Source organism: Pezoporus wallicus, unplaced genomic scaffold (assembly GCF_028554395.1).
Source record: "Pezoporus wallicus isolate ANWC-B61680 ecotype Strahan unplaced genomic scaffold, APGP_CSIRO_Pwel_v1 scaffold_2584, whole genome shotgun sequence".
Lineage (NCBI taxonomy): Eukaryota > Metazoa > Chordata > Aves > Psittaciformes > Psittacidae > Pezoporus > Pezoporus wallicus.
In genome coordinates, this window is record NW_026642851.1 from 6,388,361 (window position 1) to 6,410,060 (window position 21,700).

A 21,700-nucleotide genomic window follows, 5' to 3' on the forward strand; every position below is an offset into this window, starting at 1 on the left:
TGCTTTGACTTTGCTTAACACTGTTAAGCATGAGTTTTGAGTCCTTACGCATGAACCTTTGATTTCTAAAATCAATGCAGGTTGGTGTTTATGTCATTTGACTGGTCGGTTTCTCTATGTACCACTTTCTGGCTGTCAAAGCACACATATCAAGAAATGGAACCCTTCAATGTATCCGTGCCTGGGCCACTCAATTTTATACAGTATATTCTATAGCATTTTCTAAGCTTGATTTACAAATAAGTAAACAAGTCTGCCCTGACTGCTACTGAAATCACACTGGCATCTATTTCTAGCCAGCCATGATGCCTCACCCCTGTTGACTCATGAATCCTTAGGTATTTGTGGGCTCTACAGACGTGATTACTTTCAAGTGTCTATGTCAGACTGTCCCAATTTACTGTGCTTCCCCAAGGGCTGTGAACATTTAGAGCCCTTGGGTTTAATGACTTTTAGACCAGCAAAAATGTCTCCAAATTAGTCTTTGCTCCCCTGGTGACATACTCTCTAGGCTGATGCCGAAGAATTGTAGAGCTCATTTATGTACACCCTGCAGCAAAAAACATGTTGCTTGAGGTATGATGATTTACATAAAAACACAGTGGTTTATACAAGAACAAATGGAAGTATCAACTCAGCCGAGGACAGAGCAGTCTTGGTTCTCTGGAACTGTGTAGAACACAGAATCAGTACCAACCACCTCCCTGAAACAGACTACTGAAAAGTTCAAATAGGTGTTTTTTGGAGAAAACAAACCATAGGTGTTATCTAAAAGACTCTCATTAGGGGTGTGTTTGCTCTCTTTCCTCCTGGTACAGTGAGGAAAAACAAATAGTAAAGCATGTTTTGCTTTAACAGAATCCACAATTTCACTTTGTAACAAGTTCCTTGCAGCTTCTGTGGAATCGTGGTTTATATTTGATTGTGTGGATAATGACACTCAAGTAGGATTCAGCATTAGTAATCTTTAAAACTGCTTTTGCTCTCTTATTGGCAAAGTAGGCAATCTAACTTAGTAATTTATCTTGGTGAACTTGCTGCCTTTCAACACAGATACATTTTCTGTTCTACAGCACTTATCTTCCAGATAATCAAAGCTTCCTGTGAATGTTAGCTGCTCCTTCCAAGGTTTCAGAGTCCCACTGATAACTTCAGGGGGCAGCTATTTGCCTCCATTGCTCAAACCAATCCCTAATTTTGTCTCTTCCAAGAACTAGACTCCCTTGAATTCATCTATCCATGAGGCTCAGGCTGACACCAGATCTGTTGCTTGGGTTTATTCAGGATAGATAGTTGGTAGCAAGAAATTAATTGCACATCTGTAAACAGCTCTGAGCTGAGCAGCAATCAGTGGGATCCTGTAGTTCAGCAGCAGTGCAAAGAATCCAAATCCCAGCTCTCCTCTAAGTGTGTGTGTGTGCATATATATATATATTCAATCAATTCTGCATACTATATGTTTCCTAATGGTTATCTGCTTCTTTTATATGCTTTCTCATACTTGATCCTTACAGTTAGCATACTCACAAATCTAACTGCAGTAAATAATAATTTTCTATATACATATTTCTGTATTTAGACATTATACATAAAGTAATATACCTTATATATATCCAGACTGTAGATTGTTTTTCAATAATATAGATGTGTCTTGTGGAGTCTTTAAGTTGTTTTCTGAAATGCAGGCACTCCTGCTCTTCCATCTCTGAAGTACAATCTCCTTCCCTCACCACTGGTGCAGTCTCACAACTGCTATAATTGGCCTTTGTATTTTCCAAGTCTCTGAAATGTTGCTTTGGGCTATGGTGTTTTCTTCACAAAGGACCCTGCCATTAACTTTGGACCATCATTTTCTCATTCACTTGATTTGTTGTTTCTCAGTGGTACAGTTTCAAAAGGGAGTTGGCCACATTTCAACCTAGGAAGAGAGCACCTCTGTTCTTGTGGTCCAAAGTTTAGTTCCAAACGGTTTAATGATACAAGCTGAGAGTTACATCCTATTTGCAATTTTTATCCACTACAGGATCCAGGAAGGCAATTACTTTAGTGTGTGTGGCAAGTCCCTCATAAACTTAGGAGCGGTTCACCATTCAATGTGTATTGCTTTTAAGAATTAGAATATGCTTGTAAAATCCCAGAGTTGATTGCAGCTGTCGTTCCAACTAGACTATGCACATAACAGCTCCTGCAGTCTTGTTTGTCTCTACTAGAGACTTTGTACATTCTTTGGACTCTGGTTTGTCACTAAGAACTTCATATGATTGGGGGGGGGGGGAGAAGAATATAGGAGAAAGCTGCGTTTACGTGTTGCGTTTCTCAGGTGTTAATTTATATCTTCCGAAGTGAGAGCATGTCCTTCAAGAGCACAGCTTGTTTCTACAACTTCCTGGGGAAAAAAAGAGTTTCTAAATCTGTGACACGTAAGGGTGTACTTCCAGAACACCTTGGACCGCTTTGAAAAGGAAGCATTTTCTTTATCCTACAGTGAATTACTGTGAGCCCACAAATTCCAGGTAGTCAGAAATGATGACTTTTTAAGCATTACTGAATGGCTGCAATTTTTATCACACAGGTAGATGAAGACTCTAAGCTTTTCCAAGAATCAGTCAGTGCTGCTGGGATCGTTTTTGTTGACATGTCCTGGCCTCATTTTTGAGAATAAACTGCTAGGAAAAAGTTCTGTTATGGAACAGTTCTAAAGATAACAACCAAAATCTCACCATCAGCTCTTCATTCCTTTCTCATACTTTCCTCAGGAGGAAGCTATTCTAATGATTTTAATTGTTTAGGTAGAGCAAATGGAATAGTTCAAAGTGTTTCACAGTAAATGCTTTCCTCTGGAAGTTGTTTTTAAAGTGGTGTGTTGTGCTGAACACAATATTCTGACGGAAATGTCTGTCTGCCTAATTAGCTGACCTTATTAAGAAGTGGAATTTGTAATAGGCCTTGTAAGAGTTTCCACTTAAGCATAATCCAGTTGATTCTGTGTTTTTATCATGGTATTTGTGTTATTAACCTGTTCCTGCCTCATGTTTTTCTATTATTATTTTGATAGTTTTTAGGATTTTTTTAAAATACAGTTTATATGAAGACAACTCCCAGCTAAAAGAGAATCACTTTCATGAACTCTGGAGTCAGCAATGGGGCCCAAGTGCAGCACATTTGTAATCACGCTGGGAGGGCCCATCCTGTCCTCAAAACACTCTCTTTAACAGGGCTCTTTCACCAACTCTTTTTAAATCTTGTTATTTTAGTATTAGGTGGAAAAAAATAGTCTTTTCCCTCTCCCATTTGTATTGGCTCTTTTTCAAATAAATCAATAACTATTGCACACAAAACCTTGGTGATCCTGACATTCTTCTCCTGTTTTTTGTCTTGCCTCTTACTCCTTCCTATGTTTGCATTTTCCTTCTATTTTTATCCTAACAAAGCTCAACCTTACTGGTCTCAGTTCCCAGCAAATTTTTTAGGCTGCAGCCAGCTGTGTGATGTGCAGCTCGCCTCAGTATTTGGAAATAACGGTTCACTGTTGAAGGTTTGCTGCAGAATCCTGCCGTGGTCTGTCAGGAATCTTATTGTCAGCATTGCAGTTTAGGGTCACTTGATTTTTTTCTGGCTGTTTTCTTTACTAAATTTTGTTTTTAAAATGTTTCAGAACACTGATGGGTAGGTACTCTGCAGTTCCCCCTTTGCAAGTTCAGAGAATTGCTTTGTTTAAAGAGTTTGAACATGTGCTGGATCAGAGTGGGTCTTGAAAGTGGTAATGTCCCCTTTATCACTGGCATTTTGTATAATAATGTCAGTTAGCCTCTTACAGCCTCTTGTCTTACCTATACAATGCCAGTGCTGCCTATATTCAGTTTGTGATCTTGGAACTCCTCTCTTTTTTTTTTTCCTGGAAGACACATGAGTTGGAGATTTAACCAAATGAGTGGCAGCTCTGGTAAGAGCTACTTTTCAGTTCATGTTTCTGATGAAGAGCAAGATAAGGGCCAGGCATTCCTTGGATGTGTTCCAATGAATCCAGAACCAAATACCCGTGCTCTTGGGTTTCTCCCTATCCTGGATTACTATTATGCATAGGGATGACACCAGAGGTGTTACTCCACGTCAGTATTTTAAGAGGGTGCTCCAGGCTGAGTGTGGCACTCACACTCGCTTGTCCTAAATGGACGACTGAAGGTCCTAGATGATGGGTAGTAGATGCCGGCAGAGTTGAGTTTCTGTATCCTTACTAGTAGCAAAGCTGTTATTAAGACACTTGCAATAGTGTTTCATGTATAGGCGGAGGTCAGGAAAAATAGCGTTGACCTCTTACGTGTCCAATTGTAAATTTTGAATGCTCCCCTGCTTCCTCAAGGACTATGACCTCCTGCTCCATTGCTGCCAAGCTGGTTTTTATCAGCAGCCCTGCTGCACATTCCATAACAGTAAATCCTGTAGGCTGAAGAATCTTTGTTATCAAGACAGTCTACGGAAAAGTCTCTCTTTTGTGATTCCCTCCTAAGCCCTGGCATCCTACAGGACAGCTGGAGCAATGTCCGCAGAGTATTTAGGCCTGCATAAGATCTGCATCAGCAGTTTAAGCCTAAAGAGTTTGTGTTTCATTTGAGAAAGGCGGTAATGGAGGGTCGTTAGCTTCTTTGAGAGCAGATATTGATAAAGATGTCACTTCTAACATATGCTTTGTATGGACGGCAATCTTTGCTTCATTTGAGTGTTCACTGATTATGACTCCCAGGGCAAAACTGTAAAGGCTGTTGTGCCATAAAATGGATCTTCACTGCACATCCAACCTGTCATGTTTACCCAGAAATGCTTCAAGTTTCTCATCTAAAGCAGACTTGTTATCCATAGGTCACTACAGGTATTGGGGCTATTTTATTATTTATTTTTAATACTTGTTTGCGTTACAGAACAGCATGGGCCGCCATGGTATAACACAAAATATGGTAGTGAATCTTTCTGAGTAATGTTGTCCTTTGGGACACCAATGACAAGCAAGAGACTGTGATGAAAATGAATTTAATCTCTTTTCTTAGTGCTTCACTGCCAAACTCATCAAGCGTTGGTTTCACTCGATTTGGGTATGACGTGGGGTAGAGTCTCAAGGACTTAAGAGTGGTGGAGAGAATGAAGGAGAAAAGAAAATTAACACTTGAGGTGGATGATGCAACCAGGAGAGACAAAGAGGGAGGAAGACTTTGCACAAATAAATGATTCTGCAATAATAAAGCTTTATTTCTAGAAGAACAGGCATACTTTCTAGAAGGAGGATTCATCCATAGAAACCCTCAGTTGTCCGTAAACCGAGCAGTATTTTAAGTCTGTATAAAAAATAACCTCTTTGCTTTATAAAAGATGTGAAGTAAGCCAGAGAAATCTGAATTATGGCGTTTTCTTTAATGTCAAGAGACTTTCAGACATTTCCTGCTTTGGGTGCAGCAGTTAAGTACCTCACCCAGGAGACTTATCAAAACAAACAAAAATTAAGGAGACATATAGGCAAGTCTCTTTGGACAGTGTTCTGACTCCTATGGCACGCAACATCCTGAGCACTTCAGTGTTCATCTTCAGTTGCTTATGTTTGTATTGAGTAGTTTGCAGAGAAAATCAGTGTTTATGATTTATGAAGCCCTTCAGCTTTCTTTCCCCACTACAGCTACATTTGCTGTTTGTCACTTGAGTCTCAGCTTTAAGAGCGTAAAGGAAGCATGGGATGTATATATGGAGCATGCTTTACTATATCCTGCTTTGCTGCCTGTGTGATATTTGCTGATTTGGTTTCCTGTAAAAACTGATACATCAGCTCACTTCTGGTCATAGATAACAGGCAGGAAGAGCTGCCAGGGCTCCCATGATGAATAGCCTGTATAAATCCTCCATGCTGCACAGGGCTGAAGTCAGTATTTTTATTTTAGGAAGAAACAGCAAATAGCATGTTTTGATACTGCAGAAGGAAGCTGTACTCAGAAAATATAGATATTTTAAGTTGCTGATGATTTCAAACCCATTGCTCTACAGAAAGCTTAGATAAGATGACAATGTCAGCATGAAATTAAGAGGGAATGAAGGGGCCGTATCATTGCTGTCTTGATTGCTTGGCAGGCTGTCACAACAGGCCTGCCTGAGCAGTTACATGCTGTACAGGCTGAAATAACAAATGGCACAGTTGCTGTGTGCCTTCAGAAACAGACTGTGAGCACCTCTTGTACTGACTGAATGATGCAGAGATCTAATTTCTGGAATTGCAAGCGGAGGTAAAATACGTGGTTTAAATGCAGATAGCACAGCAACTACTAGGCAATAAAAAGTCAGTATGTTTTACCTAAGGACTCTCAACAGTGCTTGAAATGACAGAAGTGCTTTGGAATATTAAGGAGTTTCTTTTGTGAAATGGTGGAGATGGTAAATCACAGAAAAGACAATGGTCTTAACAAAAAGAGTGCCCAAAAAAGGGGAGAACCTAGTCTATCACAAAACAATCCTTAACCTATCAGTCTATCTGTTTCCATGTGAATTTGTCTGATTTAACTACCATTTAATCAGTTTTGAGACTTCACACTAATGACTAAATAACAGCAGGCATTCACATTTTCAAAGTAATTTGGATGCTTAACTCCCACTGAAATGGGCATCAAAATAATCCAGCCACAACTGTGGCCGATCTCTTGCTTCTAACCAGGGCAGCAAGAAAAGCAAGTAACTAATCCTAAACTCTCTCTGCATTTGGATTATTCTGTCTTTCCTCTAAGCATCTTTACTGGATGTTCTTCACCATGTGTGGTTTGGGGGTTTTGTTTGGTTTTGATTCTGACTTACGTAGGGAATGTCTTGTCCATCTTATGGAAATGCCTGCAGAAGCTGGAGTCCAGGTCACCCATAAACAACCTGTATCTGCATGAAAACAGGAGAGAACAGCAGCTGGTAACAGCACCATTGCTGTGTGGCCAGGGAAGAGACACAGGGCTGTTCTGCAGCAGAGAAAGGGAGAGTGCATGAGGCTCCTTAGCCCTGTGGTGCTGTCGATGTCCACATATATGAAGGCTGATTCGCACTGCTGGCACTAAAAAGGATTTAGTAATCACAGACAGTAGTCCTGTACTCTGAACTGTTTTGAGGGGAAGGACATTTTTCAGGCAGGGCCTTGACTGGCTGCTGTCATTTGGTCTTTTGGTCTTTTCAGAACCATGTAGGAATTTGGCTTCCTGCTGTTCTGAGGAAAGCTTTCATGGCTGTACTTTATTGTTCATTCTGCAACAAGTTTTATCATGAGGAACATTACAATCTTGCTTATGAGTGGTCACTGTCTTAGAAGTATTGATCAACCTACATGTCAGCATACCTTAACCTGGTGAAATGAGAAACATGCAGAAAACTGGTAGCTGAGGTTAAATTTCAGGAGTCTGGGTTTTAGCCCTGTTTGCACATTGTGAGAGCGCTGCTTCCCTGGATTCAAAATCTCTTGGCATAGATCCCAGAAATCTGGACTACTTCCCTTTCAGATTTGACAAAGTCAATATGCATAAATATTCTCAAGGAAACGCCTGTTGAGTCTGTTACACAGCGGTACGAGACATTTCACTTAAATCTCAACATTTTAAAATATAATGGGAAACCAGCTGCACAAGTAACAGTGAAATTGGCTGTTTTCCTTTCGTGTACAACAGGTACAGCTTGGCTTTGAGGCACTATGAGATTTTCTGACTCTTTGTAACTCTTCCCAGTAGGAAAGAAAGAGGTGGTTCAGTCTCTCTGCTTTTTCATGCCAGGGTATTTCTGCTGATAATGCTACCCACAGAAGAGCTGAAGCGATGCCTTACTTGAGGACATTTCTGGCCAGAGTCGATCATTTCATTCCTGGTTCACTGAGCAGTTTTTCAGACGGTGGGGTCTTTGGGGCAGTCTAGTGGTGCTTGTGATGTTAACATGTTGCTACAGTTCTCTGGAGCTCTTGCCAAACTTCTCAAACCTCAAGACAAGGGTGTTGGATTTTGCAGAAACGGTGACTTGCAGATGTAGGCACACCCCTCAAGTTATCAAAACTTTGTAAGAAGAAGAGAGCGCTTCCGTCTTCTCTTTATCTTTCTCCCCCTAGGACCTAGTGCAGGAGACACTGTATTGAGAGGAGGTGGTAAGGTGTTTATCTCTTGCAGCAGCGCTGCTCTGAAGTTCAGCTATGGAGGAGCAGACAGATAAAAGTGAGGCTGGTTACTGCAACTCCAGCAGCCTTCTGAGATCCAGGTAAAAATTAAGCCCTGAGATGTCTTTTACAGCAGTCCCAGCCTCTTGTTTCAGCATGTGCTTTCTCACAGCAAAAGCCAGCATCATCCTTGCTCCTCTTCACCCCCTGGCAGGTGTGCCCCCTCCATCACAGCTACTCCAGGTGATACCAGCCTCCCTTCCTCTATCGCTGTCTTGCAGGTCATCCTCCTTAACACATACCTCTTCAGACCACAATCTAAAAAATTGTTACACGGGTTTTATTTCATTGGAAATAGGGTGGAAAGCAAAATAGCTTTGAGACTGTCTCAGCCACTTTCTGGATCATAAATTCCATTATATTCAATACTCAATGTACACATCACTACATTTGCTGCTCTGTTAAGTCGAGGGAGGTAGTAAGTATCTCATTGTAAAGGCAAGGGAGTGAAGGCAGGAATAAAGTGAAACACGGGATCACTAAGTTAGGTGCTTGGGAGTGGCTTGATGCAGAACTGTGTGCTCATTAGGACTGGCAGTGTTCCTGGACAATGCTGCAGTGACAGGACATGTGCTGCACAGATCTGAAATCCACTGTGGGAGGCATCCGTTGCTGTAGTTGTGCCCAGACCTAATGCACCTGCTGTGGTCTAATGAGTCACCCTGTCTTGTGAATCCAGCATGACAATCACTTTGCAAAAAACCTGGTGAGCCTGAATGAATAAATAGTTTCGGACTAATCAAAATGACATTATTTGGTGACTAAACAATGTCAAGTAAAAACATCATTATCAAACTTGGTCATTCTCAGGGGGTACAAACCCAGCTCATTAATGAGCAAAACACAAGGTGGCAGAGGGCCACCTTACAGTTCTGGTGCTGGCCTGAAGGGAAGTCACTGGGAGAGAAGCTTGGTCTGTTCTGGCAAGGATGGAACTGAGGAGTGGAAATTTTATTCTGTTCTGCAGGAAATATTACCCCCAACCCCCCAAAATCTTGTTGTTGAAATTAGAATGAAATTTAATGTTTTGCAAAACAAAATTTCATCTTTCCCTCTACTATACTGAAAATGCAATCATATGTACTCAGTGACTGCTTAGCTTACATAATATTTAATAATATTTCAATTTTACTGGGTTAATTTGCTGGTGAAAAAAAGATTTTTAAATTCTACAAAAATGGTGAAAGAAATTCCAGCCAGCACAGGCTTAAGGACTGCACTGAATCAGACAGGAGGTTTGAACATGATATCGTAGATGTGACTGCAACTCTCAGTGCATTTAGTGAAATTAGGTATATTTCCTTCCAAAAATCTAATATTCTGCCCATGGATAAACTCTATACCATGGATAACACTTCTGGAACTTGAGGTCAGCATATGTTTAAACTCCTATAATAATAATCTGACTAATATTAGGGGCAGTATCAACTTTTTTATAAAAATATGTGCCTTTCTTTTTACTCATGTTTTTGTTTCATTTCATAGTTCTTTGGGAAATTGAACTGAAAACTGTTTCCTTCTTTCAAATACAACTCCTCTGTCATATCTGTGCAGTACTTCGCTCCTGTAGCCATCACGGACTAATACTCATGATGGCATAGACTTATAGATCATGGATGTAGACTCTTATTTATAATAAAGAATACTGCTGTGTTGCTCAACTACTATCCAACAGAATAGTTGCCAAAAGAATAGTACCCTCCTTAATACCTGTAGGAATGCCATAGCATTCCTGTTCCTGTGAGACAGGGTCAAAGCTGTGGTTAAGGAGTTTAAGGAGTGTGGCCTGTAATTTCAGCCAAAATTGTATTATTTGAAATAAAGTTAAAACAAAGAAACCCCCAAATAACCCTCTTCTCTGCTCTTGCCTTTCATTCCTAAAACCCCCTATTTCCTGGGAAGAAAATACTTTCATTCCTTATTAAACACTATTTCACCTGTGAACTGCCACATTTCTGCTGTGTCTGTTTTTAACTATGACAAATAACTAGAACTGAGTATACAGCTCAAGGGTAGTTAACAGTTATCCATATGTTATGGCATTACATTAATGCCAAGGTGTGCTCTTCTCAACTCCCACTGAGTTACAAATTTTGCTGACCTTGGACTCCAACAATATCCGCATAGTTGGTTATTACTGCACCTGAAGAAAACTTAGAGATCACTGTTGTACTTGTAAAGTTATGAGGGGGATTAAGATGTGTATTCATTTTGTTAATTGAGAAGTAGACTTACAGTCCCTGGAAAACCAAGAAATGGCAGCCCAGAGATTTATAATCATTTGTTGTGCAGATAACAGCATCACGGGTCCCACTGCTCTGGTTGTGTACAGCTCTTTGCCATGCAGAGAGCGTTGTAATTAAAACAAAATTCCCACAGTTATCACTTAGGAGTGCTTTGTTATCACAAAATGGGAGTGAAAGCTGAATAGACTGTGAAGAGCAACCAATGATTACTCCAGTGGAATTCCCTTTCTGCATCCTGGCTAGAGGGGAATTGTAACATGGATTTCATGTTTGAGAGCAATTCCATTCTGGGAGTGAACTAAGGTACTTGCCTCCCAAATTACTGGTAAGCAATTTTTTTCCTGTATAACAGATACCTGACACAGCTTGTAGGCAGATGACAGAAAAAATGTTAATCACATTTGCTTTATGCTGGACAACTGAAGGGTAAAAAAGTAATTAAAAAATGTTTTATTTTTTAAAAAAAAAGAGCATGTAGGGCTTCACGACAAAGGCTTGAGGTGCTGCCTTGAGAAAACCAAAATGGCTGTTCGGATTTAGTATTTATTCTATTGCTTTTCTTAGCACATGTATCCTAGTGATGACTGCAGTCCCAGGCTCAAGCTAGGTAAGAAGGGACATCTGACATGTTCATGGAAGGTATGAGATCCAAAGCGTTCCTCTGTATCTCTCCACCAACAGCGAAGGGAGGGTGGGATGATTGAACTGCTGCCTTAGGAGTTGTGTGATCTGAACACATTTGGGTATTTAGAGGAGATTTTTTGGTGGGATTTAAAGCAAACTTTTTTGGTAGTGCTTTAGGTTGTGGTTTTTTGTTTCCTCACCAGTGGCCAAAATTTCTTGATTGTGGTGGTATTGTGATGCTGGTATTGTAAAACCAGTTTTGAACTGGATTCTTACGCACTGTTTGGTTCACTCTTCCTATTGCCATTTCTGTGTGCCTGCACAAGTCAACAGAATGAGCTTAAGCCTTGCAAAGCAAGAGAGGAGATGAAAAAGTGCTGAAAGTATTCATAACCCTTCTCCATACAGCTCCTGTATGGAGGAAAGATGCCTGTTTCAGCCTTAGTTACATTTGAAAACAGGTCTGGTGACTGCTGGTCAGTACCCATAGGCTTGTGTCTTGCTTTTTTTAGTTCATATGCAACAGCGCTCTTAATTTTTCCTCAGTTTTATAGTTACATTTAGTTTGTCTGACATTGAAAATTCTTGGAGAAGATTCATGATTTCTGTGTTTTTCCTCTTAGCCTTTAATTTGTTTTGACCCCTGAAAGATTATGGCTTAAATAAAGCTAAATTCTCCAATTCCTACATACTAGTTAGAATGTATAGAATAGTAAAGTTCTTGAAATGATCATCATAAATAATGTTTTAGCCTATGTCGTGGTTTAACTCCAGCCAGCTGCAAAGCCCCATGCAGCTGCTTACTCACTCCCCTGCAGCAAGACAGGGGAGAGAATCAGAACAATAGAAGTAAGAAAATTTGTGGGTTGAGATAAAGACAGTTACATAGGTAAAGCAAAAAGCTGCATGTGCAAGGAAAGCAAAATAAGGACTTAATTCACTACTTCCCACCAAAAGGAAGGTGTTCAGCTACTTCCCAAGGTAAGCAGGGCCTTGGGAAGACAGACACCATAACTCCAAACATCACCTCTTACTCCTCCTTTCCTCAGCCTTTATTGCTGAGCATGACACCATAAAGTGTGGAAGCGCCCTTTGGAACAGCCTTGTGTTATCAACACAGGGATGTTTCACTTAGTAGGTTTTGGTCCTAAATCCAAAACATAGCCCCATCTGAGCTGCCAGGAAGAAAATTAACACCATCCCAGCCAAAACCAGTACAGTGTCTAATTATATCTTTTCACCAATACAATCTTCTAGAAAGCTAACTCCCGAAAATAATGCAATAATGTGACAATGCTGTTTAAATAGTCTAGGATGACTAATGAAACACTGTACTGTTATGGGTAACTCATTCCAGCATCAAAACTCCTTTGCTTGTTGCATATAAACTACCTCAGTGTTCACAGAATAAGAGTGCAATATCTATATCAAGAGAGAAAGCATTTACAACCTGCCATCTCACAAGCAGTTTGGGACGTCAAGCATTAAGAAGCCCTTTCACTCAAAGAAAGTAAGTCTTGGCTGTGTTCATCAAGTAGCCCCTAACAAAATATGTTGATTTTAAGATGTGAATACCTTATAATTAAGGACTCTTGTATGCATTTTAAATGGAACAGTCCCCACCCCACAATCCAATACCTAGCTGTATTTCAGAAACATGATGTAGTAGAATACCACGGAAAAATCAATTTAAAACTGATAAAAGGCACGTGACAGGATATGCATAGGCACACTGGGTGTTCTACAGCCAAATATCTTCCCTCCTTTGCCATTTGAGTCTCCTCTATGGCACAGAAAGCAGAAACGTAGAATTTCTTTACTCGTCATGAGCATCTGAAAACTTTGGGCTGTATTTACCATGGCTTTAACTATGCAGGTGACACTCATTGTAGCTGTAAGCAATGAGAAATGCAAGGGTGTGGACATTTTTCTTTATTTTCATAGTGTGGTTTGAGCATGAACCGGACTTGAAATGTTAGAAATTGTGTATGTATACGTACATTCCAATAGCTATGTATAGCCATGAAGCAGTTAAAGTATATGCAAGGGTCAACAACATACTTGCTTTGTAGTAAAGGCAGAATGCTGAAATTTTTAATTTTTTTTAAATTTTTTATTTAAGGCACAGATTGAAGACTGCATTAGTTGGATTTAAAGTGAATATTGTACGTGATATTAATGGTATCCTCAAGGGACTTTTGCTAGGTAAAGGTACTCCAGTGACAGATATTGAAGCCTTGATTGTTTTCCTTCCTAAAACATTTTTCATTATATTTGGTTTTTAGAAATTAGAAACTTCAAAATATTTTTTTTAATAACATTTCACAGGAATCTGATTTGCATAAAAAGGAAATATTCACTTCGTCAATTCTCCAATTCATTTTTTTCCCCTGCTCAGTGTCTTGTTTATGGAGCTTCTTAATATAGTATTGGTATTGTGATAATAGTAAGGATGCAAACAATGTGCATTTTGTTCTTGAGTCTGTGTTTATAATGTATGACCATGCAAACATTACAAATGTATAGAAAACTACTGAATGCCTTCTGAGAGATACAGATAAAAACATCAAAACCCATCTTCGCTGCAAATGTGAAAGAACCAATTCAGTTGTTTTACTTCAACACAAACAGAACAGGTATATTATGTTTCAGGTTGGGATATGATTTCATTTAGACTGAACTTTGCATGTTTCTGTTCACTATCAAAGTCAAGGGCCACTGTGACTTCAGGATTTCAGGGTATTTTGCTAGGAAGAGTCACCAATTGCAAGTACTGGATGTGCCAGAAGCAGAGAGGGTCTGACCTGTTTCAAAGGAATTTAGGCCTTCCTGTTCCAAACGTAAATGGCAGCTGGCTTGCTATCCAGGGAGAGATGAAAACATATGTCTAAATAGGGCATGTATCCTGCCATTAGTTATTTAACAGATTGGACTTCTGGTAACTATTTGCCTACAAATCTCTGCAGCCTGAGAATTTGCTGAACCCTTTTGTCTCAAAAGAGCAAAAATCTCTTGGACTAGATCAGATCAGAATTTGATTCATGCATTTGTGTGATGATTCCCACACAGCAAGCCAGATCCAGACATAATAGTTGAGGAGTACGCTGCAGATGAGATGTGGAGGTTATGGGAACAAGCTTATCGAGACCTGTGCTGCTTCAGGCAGGTGTGTATATATCAAAATGGTTTTGAAGAGCCAGTATCTCTAGTATGTGCAAAGGACAATGAGAAAATGGCAGTTTTCAGATCAGGAAGGGAGCTAATTTGATGAGGCACAGATCCCAAGAAAGGCTGGAATGCTTGCCTTGGATGCAGCTCTTCTGATGTCTCATTTTAGTTGAAAGGTACCTCTGGAAGTCATCTAGTAGCCCCCCCCCCCCCCAGGCAGGGCTAACTTGAAATTTGCTCAGCTCCCTGTCCAGTTCAGTTTTGAGACTCTCCAAGAATGGCCTAATACAGCTCCTGTTACTTCAGAGTATGGTTCATTCCTGGTACAGCCACTGACTGCCAAATAGGTATAACTACTCATCTACTTGCTTCCGTTTTTCTGCCTATTCGTGTGACACGCATATGCACTTATGTACAGCCCTCTTTGCCTTTTGACTCATCTGGGTTTTATCTAAAGACTTTTGTAGCAGTTGTACTTACATTCAGACTGAACTTCATACAGTGTCTCCCTTCTGTTTATCTTGGGTCAAAAGAATACCATGAATTCCCAAACTTTCAGTGACTATCTTACAAACAGAAGTATTCTGTTGGGACAGCAAAATTATTCTCTATCTTCTGACTTGTTCCTTACAGCACTAGATGCTTTCCTGGGCTTCCAGCTGTTAACTGCGAGTTAAAATAAATATGTAAACAAATATTAAGGTGACTTAGGAAATACTTTTTTCTTCCATGTCTAAAATCACTTTTCATACACGATTTGAATCTTTTGAAGGGGGGTAGTGCTAGGATATGGAGGAATTCTTCATTTCTGAATTGTACAATTACTGTTAGCTGTAATTTCCTCAGTGTGAGCACTTGGATCTTTTAGTTGTTCAGCATAAGGGCCATTGCAAATAGTGAATAATAAATATCTACCATATCGTGCAGCAAGAGGTGAAGTTTCCCAGATGAGAATTCATCAACATAACTATACAGAACATTGCCGATTGTGGCTGAAATACTTCCCACCTACTGTCCCCGGGCCAGGCTGTTCCTGACCTTTACATGGGTCCACAGATGTCAGGAGAAATTATGAAGCACTTCCTCTTCACTCCCTGCACGTAGTCTACAAGACGGCCTAGCACAGCTGAAGTGCCTGGCTGGAATCCCTTCTGATGTTAATGTGACTCTCATAATTGACTTCAAACGAGCTTGGACTTCATCAGTTCTTCTCCTCTAATAATAAATGCTGTTGAAGTACCCTCTCAATCCTTCCATACTAATCTCACTTCGATGTTTCCCTGGATGTGCTCTACTTTTTCACCCAGAACTTCCAGCAGGGAGGCTTTTGGAGTTTATTAACATTTACCAGAGACTTCTGAGTGCATGATAGTACAGAGAGAGGTGCTGTTACAACATGCTTTACTGCTTATTTATTATTAAAAATGGTAAGTTTGATGCTTTGCATAGTCAGGTATGCTGTATCACTATGCTCAAGTCCCATATATTACAAAAGCCTCTATATGTAAAACAGCAGTATGACTTATGATTTAAACCCATTTGGGACCCTTTGGAGTGTATACTGGTAACAGCCTCTAAGTTGCTGCTCCCCACAAAAAAAAAAGCACACGGGGAGGTCCCTTACCCAGCACAGCAAAAAAGCTGTAAGAAACTCAAGGCAGGCTGTGCTGTGCAGGCACCTTTTCCACCCACCTAGGTGCTTCAGTTTGTGAAAACCCAGCGAACAAGCAAGGTTCTGTTGTTCTCACACTGATTCACAAGCAAGATTTTTATGCAGTTAACAGCAGATACAGCCACCGCAGCCACGAGAATAAATGATAAATAAATAAACAAAAATCTGTTTGATTTCCTTTATTTGAGCTCAGAAAACGCCTCGTTAAGAGATTTCAAGCCCGTGCATCCCCCGCCCCGGCTCTCGCTTAGCCCCGCGGCCCCGAGCACGGGCTGCGCCCCATGCGTTCCCTTCCGGCCCCGGCAGCCTCCCTGCTCTGGAGCCACCTGCTCGCCAGTGTGATGGGGGAGCTGAGGGGGGGAGATGGAGGAAGCAAAGTCCCGGATTCCCCAAAGTAGGTATCTGCTACTTCTGCAGCCCTCGCACTCGGGAGAAACCCGGGCGTTCGAGCAGAGGTTCCGTTTGAGACTTGGCTTCCCCTCAGGAGGAAAGAAGGGAGATGTCCTGCTCACTTGGCACGGGTTCTTGGAAAACCACAGACCCACGTGCAACGCTGGCAGGGTCGTAAAGGGGATAAAAAACAAACCCAAACCACCAACGGCAACAACGAGAAAAACAGCCCTCCTCTCAGCTATCACCGCTTTATCACCTGCATGCTCCTGGAAGGAGGCTCTTCCCTCCGCTGGGGGGGGGGAAATCAGCTTAGGAAAGCAAAGTTTGAACAGCGAATTCCTGTTATTTCAAAACACCCCATGTGACAGGATATTTCCTTATCATTTCGAGCCCAGAGCTTTCCCCTGATCCACCAGCCCTTCACAAGTGCGGAGGACCTGCCCGGCGGGAAGCCCTCTGCTCAGCGGCGGGGCGGCGCGGGCGAAGCTGCGGCGATGGCTCCCTCCCTGCTCCTGCTTCTCCTCGCACTTCTCCCCCGGGTTTTTCCGCTGCTGGGTAAGTGCCCGCAGGGGCTGTGCCGGAGGAGACGTGCCGAGAACAGAACGGGGTCGCGGCAGGCACTTAGCCCAGCCTGACCCGGGGACTGAGGGCGGTGGAGTGGGAAGAGTCCGTGCAGGTAGACAAGCCGCGGCCATTTTAACCCCCTCGGTGCTGCCTGAGGGGAGCCTCCCCTCGAGCCCTCCCTCAGCTGCCTGCCTCTCTTCACCCGCACCTGAGGTGCCCGGTGAGCAAAGGCACCCAAGGAGGTGGCCTTTTGGGTGCCCATGGCATTGTGGATGCCAAACAGGGCTGTCACGAGCAGTGCCTCTGTTTACCCCACTGCTCTGGGGACTCAGTCCCTGATGAATTTAACACCATCACCCAGTTTTCCCCCAGGTAGCTCCTCACCACTGAGGTTTGTGGAAGGGCTTGGTGTTGGGGCTTCCCTTTCCTCCAGTCCTCTGGTCCTCTATGAGTCTGGGGACCTGGTTTTGGCAGATGGCTTTCCTGGGGTGATGTTGAGGTAGCTGAGGAATTGGTATATTTAGAGCTGTGAAAACAGGTGAAAGCTGTGTTTCTTGGTGAAACCTGGAGCTTGTGCTTGCTCACTCTGAAATTACCATCATTTCCAGCACACAGCTATTTTTTCAGTGGAAGTTTTGCATTTACCCTTAACAAAAACTCTCACTGAAAACATCATCCACTCCCCAGTTTGAGATCTACTAAAACAAAACTTCATGACACTGCCTTCCTTGCTTTGTGTAATTAGCAGCAATTGTAGGCCATTCTCCATTTCTCCATGGAGAAGACACTCAACTTACCTGCTTGCTGCCTCATTGCTCCCCCCTCTTGTTTCTGGGTTTTGGTGTGCTCGTCTGGTGCTCTCCATTAGTGTTTAACACTGATAATGTTCAGCCGCTTCATGAGTTACTGCTGGATTTACACTTTCACAGTCTGTGATAATTTGCAAATGTTGCAGAATGGGAAGCTACCTTGGCATACTGGAAATATATGGGAAAGATACTTGACCAGAGAGATTTTTGCAGTACTTGGCGCAATTCTTCAGATATAAGCTGAGGCGAAAGATAGGCAAATAGTCACATTGTGGTGGGTGGAGAATAATGAAAGCCTGCGAGAAAAATTCTCACAAGACCTACTTGGGACATTTGAGGGAAAAGATTCTAGATGTCCCTGAATGGCTTATAATAGTGAGGTAAGTTGGCTCCTATGCCTGGCGTGTGTCTTTGCATTTTAAAGAACCTCCTTCCAGGGGTAGGTTTCAATGATCACACTGTGGTGGACCTTTCTTTAAGTGTACCACCTACAGTTTATCTATAGTGAGGAATGGCACCTTGCTATGGGAGCCCTATAAAAAATGCTGCTACATAACAGTGAAACACAGTTGATGGTTATATGAGTAATTCTGCTCAGCCCATTTTACAGATACAGCTCATCATGTTGACAGGAGCGATAAGTGTTTAGAGAGAAGAGTTGGCAGGGCATAAGATGTGTTGCACAAATACCTGGCTTGTTTCATATTCTTCTAGACTACCTAATAACTCACACAGAAAGTGTTGTATGGGAGTCCCCTTTTGTGTCCAAGCAGGCAAAGCAAACACAGAAATGAAGCTGTAAACTAGAGGAATAGAGGACCAGGCTAGAGGTCTGCTGTATGGTTATGGATGAGACAGGAGCAACTCTGAGGGGAAGGAAATTCTGCAATTATATTCCCAGCCACAGCTCCTCCTGCAGCCTGCTGCCTCCTGTTCTGTTATGTTTTGGTGCCAACTTATTCTCAGTGCTTGCTTGGCTATGTTGCCCGTTTAGCTGCTTACCTTTATAATAGTCCCTGTCAGAGCCCTGTGTGTGCTGAGGCCCTTGTATAAGAATCCGTGTTGTGTTTCTACATTGCTAACACTTAGTAAATATGCAGTCAGAATAGCAGAGGGCTAAAGATTTGTCTTCACCCCACACCTGCAGCGACTTTTTTTTTCACTTTTCTAATCTTGTTTCTGAAGCCAAAACTCTACTCCTTTTCAGGCTTGAGTGTAGCAATCCAGGCTTTTGACTTTAGGTTACCTTTCTCACATGCATAGCATCCTCTCCTTAACACGATAAGCTGAATAAAATAAGGAGTGTTATTTTAGCCAACAAATACAATTTTAGGAGTTTGAACAATCAGGAAGTGTTTTCTACACACGCCTGATGTCTCTTTTACCCAGGAACTTTAAATAAGATTTCAGGAAAAGGAGAATTGCAAGCATTGCATATATCGGTTTACAGCAACATTGTGCTAAATGCTGGTAGAAAAGAGGAATAAAAAAATTATCACCAGGAATGATAATTATACATTTCCTTTTATTGTCTGTGAGTAAAACAGATTGGCAAAAAGGAGCAATTTCTGTCCCCGGTGCTCATCAGTTTTGTACTACCTCCCAGTGGGTTGGAAGCCAAAGGACAGGAGAAGGAAACTGAACCAGGGATGAGATAAGTCTAGGTCAGCTCATTCTGTGAGAGAGAGGTTATTTATTCCTAGGTGGTTGTTGTTCTGCATAGAAGTATGATTATTTCCACACTGGAGCCTCAGCAGGGAAGATTTTCTGTGGTTAACCTGTTGTTTTCTCCTTAGATATTTCACTATTATATAATTTGTTTAATTTGGTAATCATACACCAAAATATTTCTTAATTAACTTCAATCCCCAGAGTCATATAAATTAGTATTCCTCTTTCCTAGCTTATAGCCCAGTTAAAATACAGTTTCAAGACCTTGGGCATCCCGTGACATTCTGTAAATCAGTATCAGAGAGAACTATTAAGTTAGTGTGCTAAAATGTGTCTCAGGGGGATCGGAGAGTAGAATTTCTCAGTCTTTGGGCAAGACCAGCGCTCAGAAGTGTTGCACTCCATAGCACATCCAAATGTACCAGATGCTGAAAACTTTTCTAATGATTATGATTTTGAAATAAACCTTGAATACATGAAAATGTGTGCTGTGAAACATGGGGGGAGGAACAACCTTGGGAGCTGTGAAGAGCCTCGGAGATTTTTGTAAGTTATATAGAGGCATACCTGATAATGGCCGATCCCATTATTGTCATTGTTTCATTCAAACTGGAGAAATGGAAGAAAGGAAAAAGAAATCGCTGACAACTGCAGCAGAGTGAAAAATGAATATGCTGTTCTAGCCCTACAGGTAGCTTGTGTATAAGATTTAAAAAATTATCCTTCACGTCAGTTAAGACTTTGAGGATTTTAGCAGAGTGCATGGGAACAGAACTCCTCAAGGTGAGGAAATGGAGCCTGAAGAATTTAGTGGCTGTTGTCATCTCCTCATATCTGGGAGCCAGGAACAAGGAGCCAGTGCTGCTTGGAGTACTCATAGTCAGGATCTGCAGTGCATGGTGTATGCACTCCCCTGTTTCAGTTACTCCCATGGGTACAGCTTGGAATAACACGAGTGCTTTTTTTTCTCTTCACTTTAACCTGTGTTTTAATGCTACAGGAGACACTAGATCTGCATCTCTGCTGCCTTGCACTTTTGAATGTGCATACTTCCACTGAAGCAAAGTATTTGAAATGGCCTCACATCTGAACTAGGTGCATTCTGTGGTTAATTTAAAAGGTGTAGGCCACAGGCCTGCCATATCTCCTTTTGCTGAACAGATTTTAACCCCATGAGTAATGTCCAGGTTCATATTTCATTTAGATAGTAGGCAAGATTACTTCAAACCAAATGATTCCTGTGGTTTTTGTCTTGCAGATACTAGCATCTTTTTAATATATAATGAAGAACACAAGCGCTGTGTACTAGCTCTAAGTTCTAATTCAGTGACTACTGCTCCTTGCGTTCAAGAAAATGAGTCACAAAAATTCAGGTGGGTCTCAGATCACCAGCTTATGAGCGTAGCATTCAAATTGTGCTTGGGAGTGCCTTCGAAGAAAGACTGGGTTCCGATCACTCTGTATCCTTGTGACAAGGCTAGTGAACTTCAGCGATGGGAATGCAGAAATGAGACTCTCTTTGCAATCCAAGGGGAAGATTTGTTTTTCAACTATGGAAACAGACAGGAAAGGAATATTATGCTGTACAAGGGATCTGGTTTATGGAGTAGGTGGAAAGTCTACGGAACCACAGACGATCTGTGTTCTCGAGGCTACGAAGGTAAAGTTCTGTGAATTAATTTCTGTATTTCAAACTCATTTCTCTGTGTATCTATTTAAAATATCTAGAAGTGTAGGGGAATTTGCTTCATCTCATTAATGATCAGTGAATGTGTCTTCTGGTGAAATCAGCAATACCTGAGTGTGTGTTACAAGTTTTCTGAGGGGTTCAGTTTGCTTTCTTGTCCAAGTTGTCAAAGGTCTGATAGATAATTAACCATTCATGGTAGTTATTCATTTGGAGAGGGTAAAAAAGTCTGTGGTTATTTAGAACATGTGTATTTATTATTTTATTACACAACAGTTAATGATAGCTTTTAATACTTATGTACAGAAAGATGTAGTGTAAGTGTATAGTCTGTGATTATGTTTTTTTTTCTTTGGGGAAAAAATATTAATAATGCTGTGAGGATTCAGTTAACTCTTGGCATCTTCAGCTCCAGCATATAAAAGATGCCTTCGTAAGTGTTTGAAGAGAGTCTCAGAGTTGGTGCTGAATTGTTAAAGAAATCATATACTTTACGTAGTTAAATTTGAAAAAGTTATGTGTGAGATACATACATATATACATATATTTATGATAAGTATGTGGGAAAACATTTGGCTTCCCATTTATTATTCTTTGATAAACAAAAAATGGTCACGGGAGAGGTATGGATGCATTTTCTGTGGTTTACACAATGGCTGATTA

The 21,700-nt window shown here is 41.2% G+C and overlaps 1 protein-coding gene across 4 annotated transcripts in view; it reads left to right on the forward strand.

Moving 5' to 3' along the window:
* Positions 1-16,531: 16,531 nt before the first annotated feature.
* Positions 16,532-21,700, forward strand: part of MRC1 (mannose receptor C-type 1) — a 60,447-nt gene continuing 55,278 nt past the window's right edge. The window contains exons 1-2 of one of the 4 annotated variants that reach the window (XM_057432538.1): positions 16,532-16,861; positions 20,609-21,010. In XM_057432538.1, the coding sequence (XP_057288521.1) occupies positions 16,801-16,861; positions 20,609-21,010 (463 nt within the window). In that variant the 5' untranslated portion in view covers positions 16,532-16,800. Of the gene's footprint in view, positions 16,862-20,608; positions 21,011-21,700 lie in introns of those variants that run through there. The other 3 variants (XM_057432537.1, XM_057432541.1, XM_057432540.1) reach the window with 3 other exon arrangements.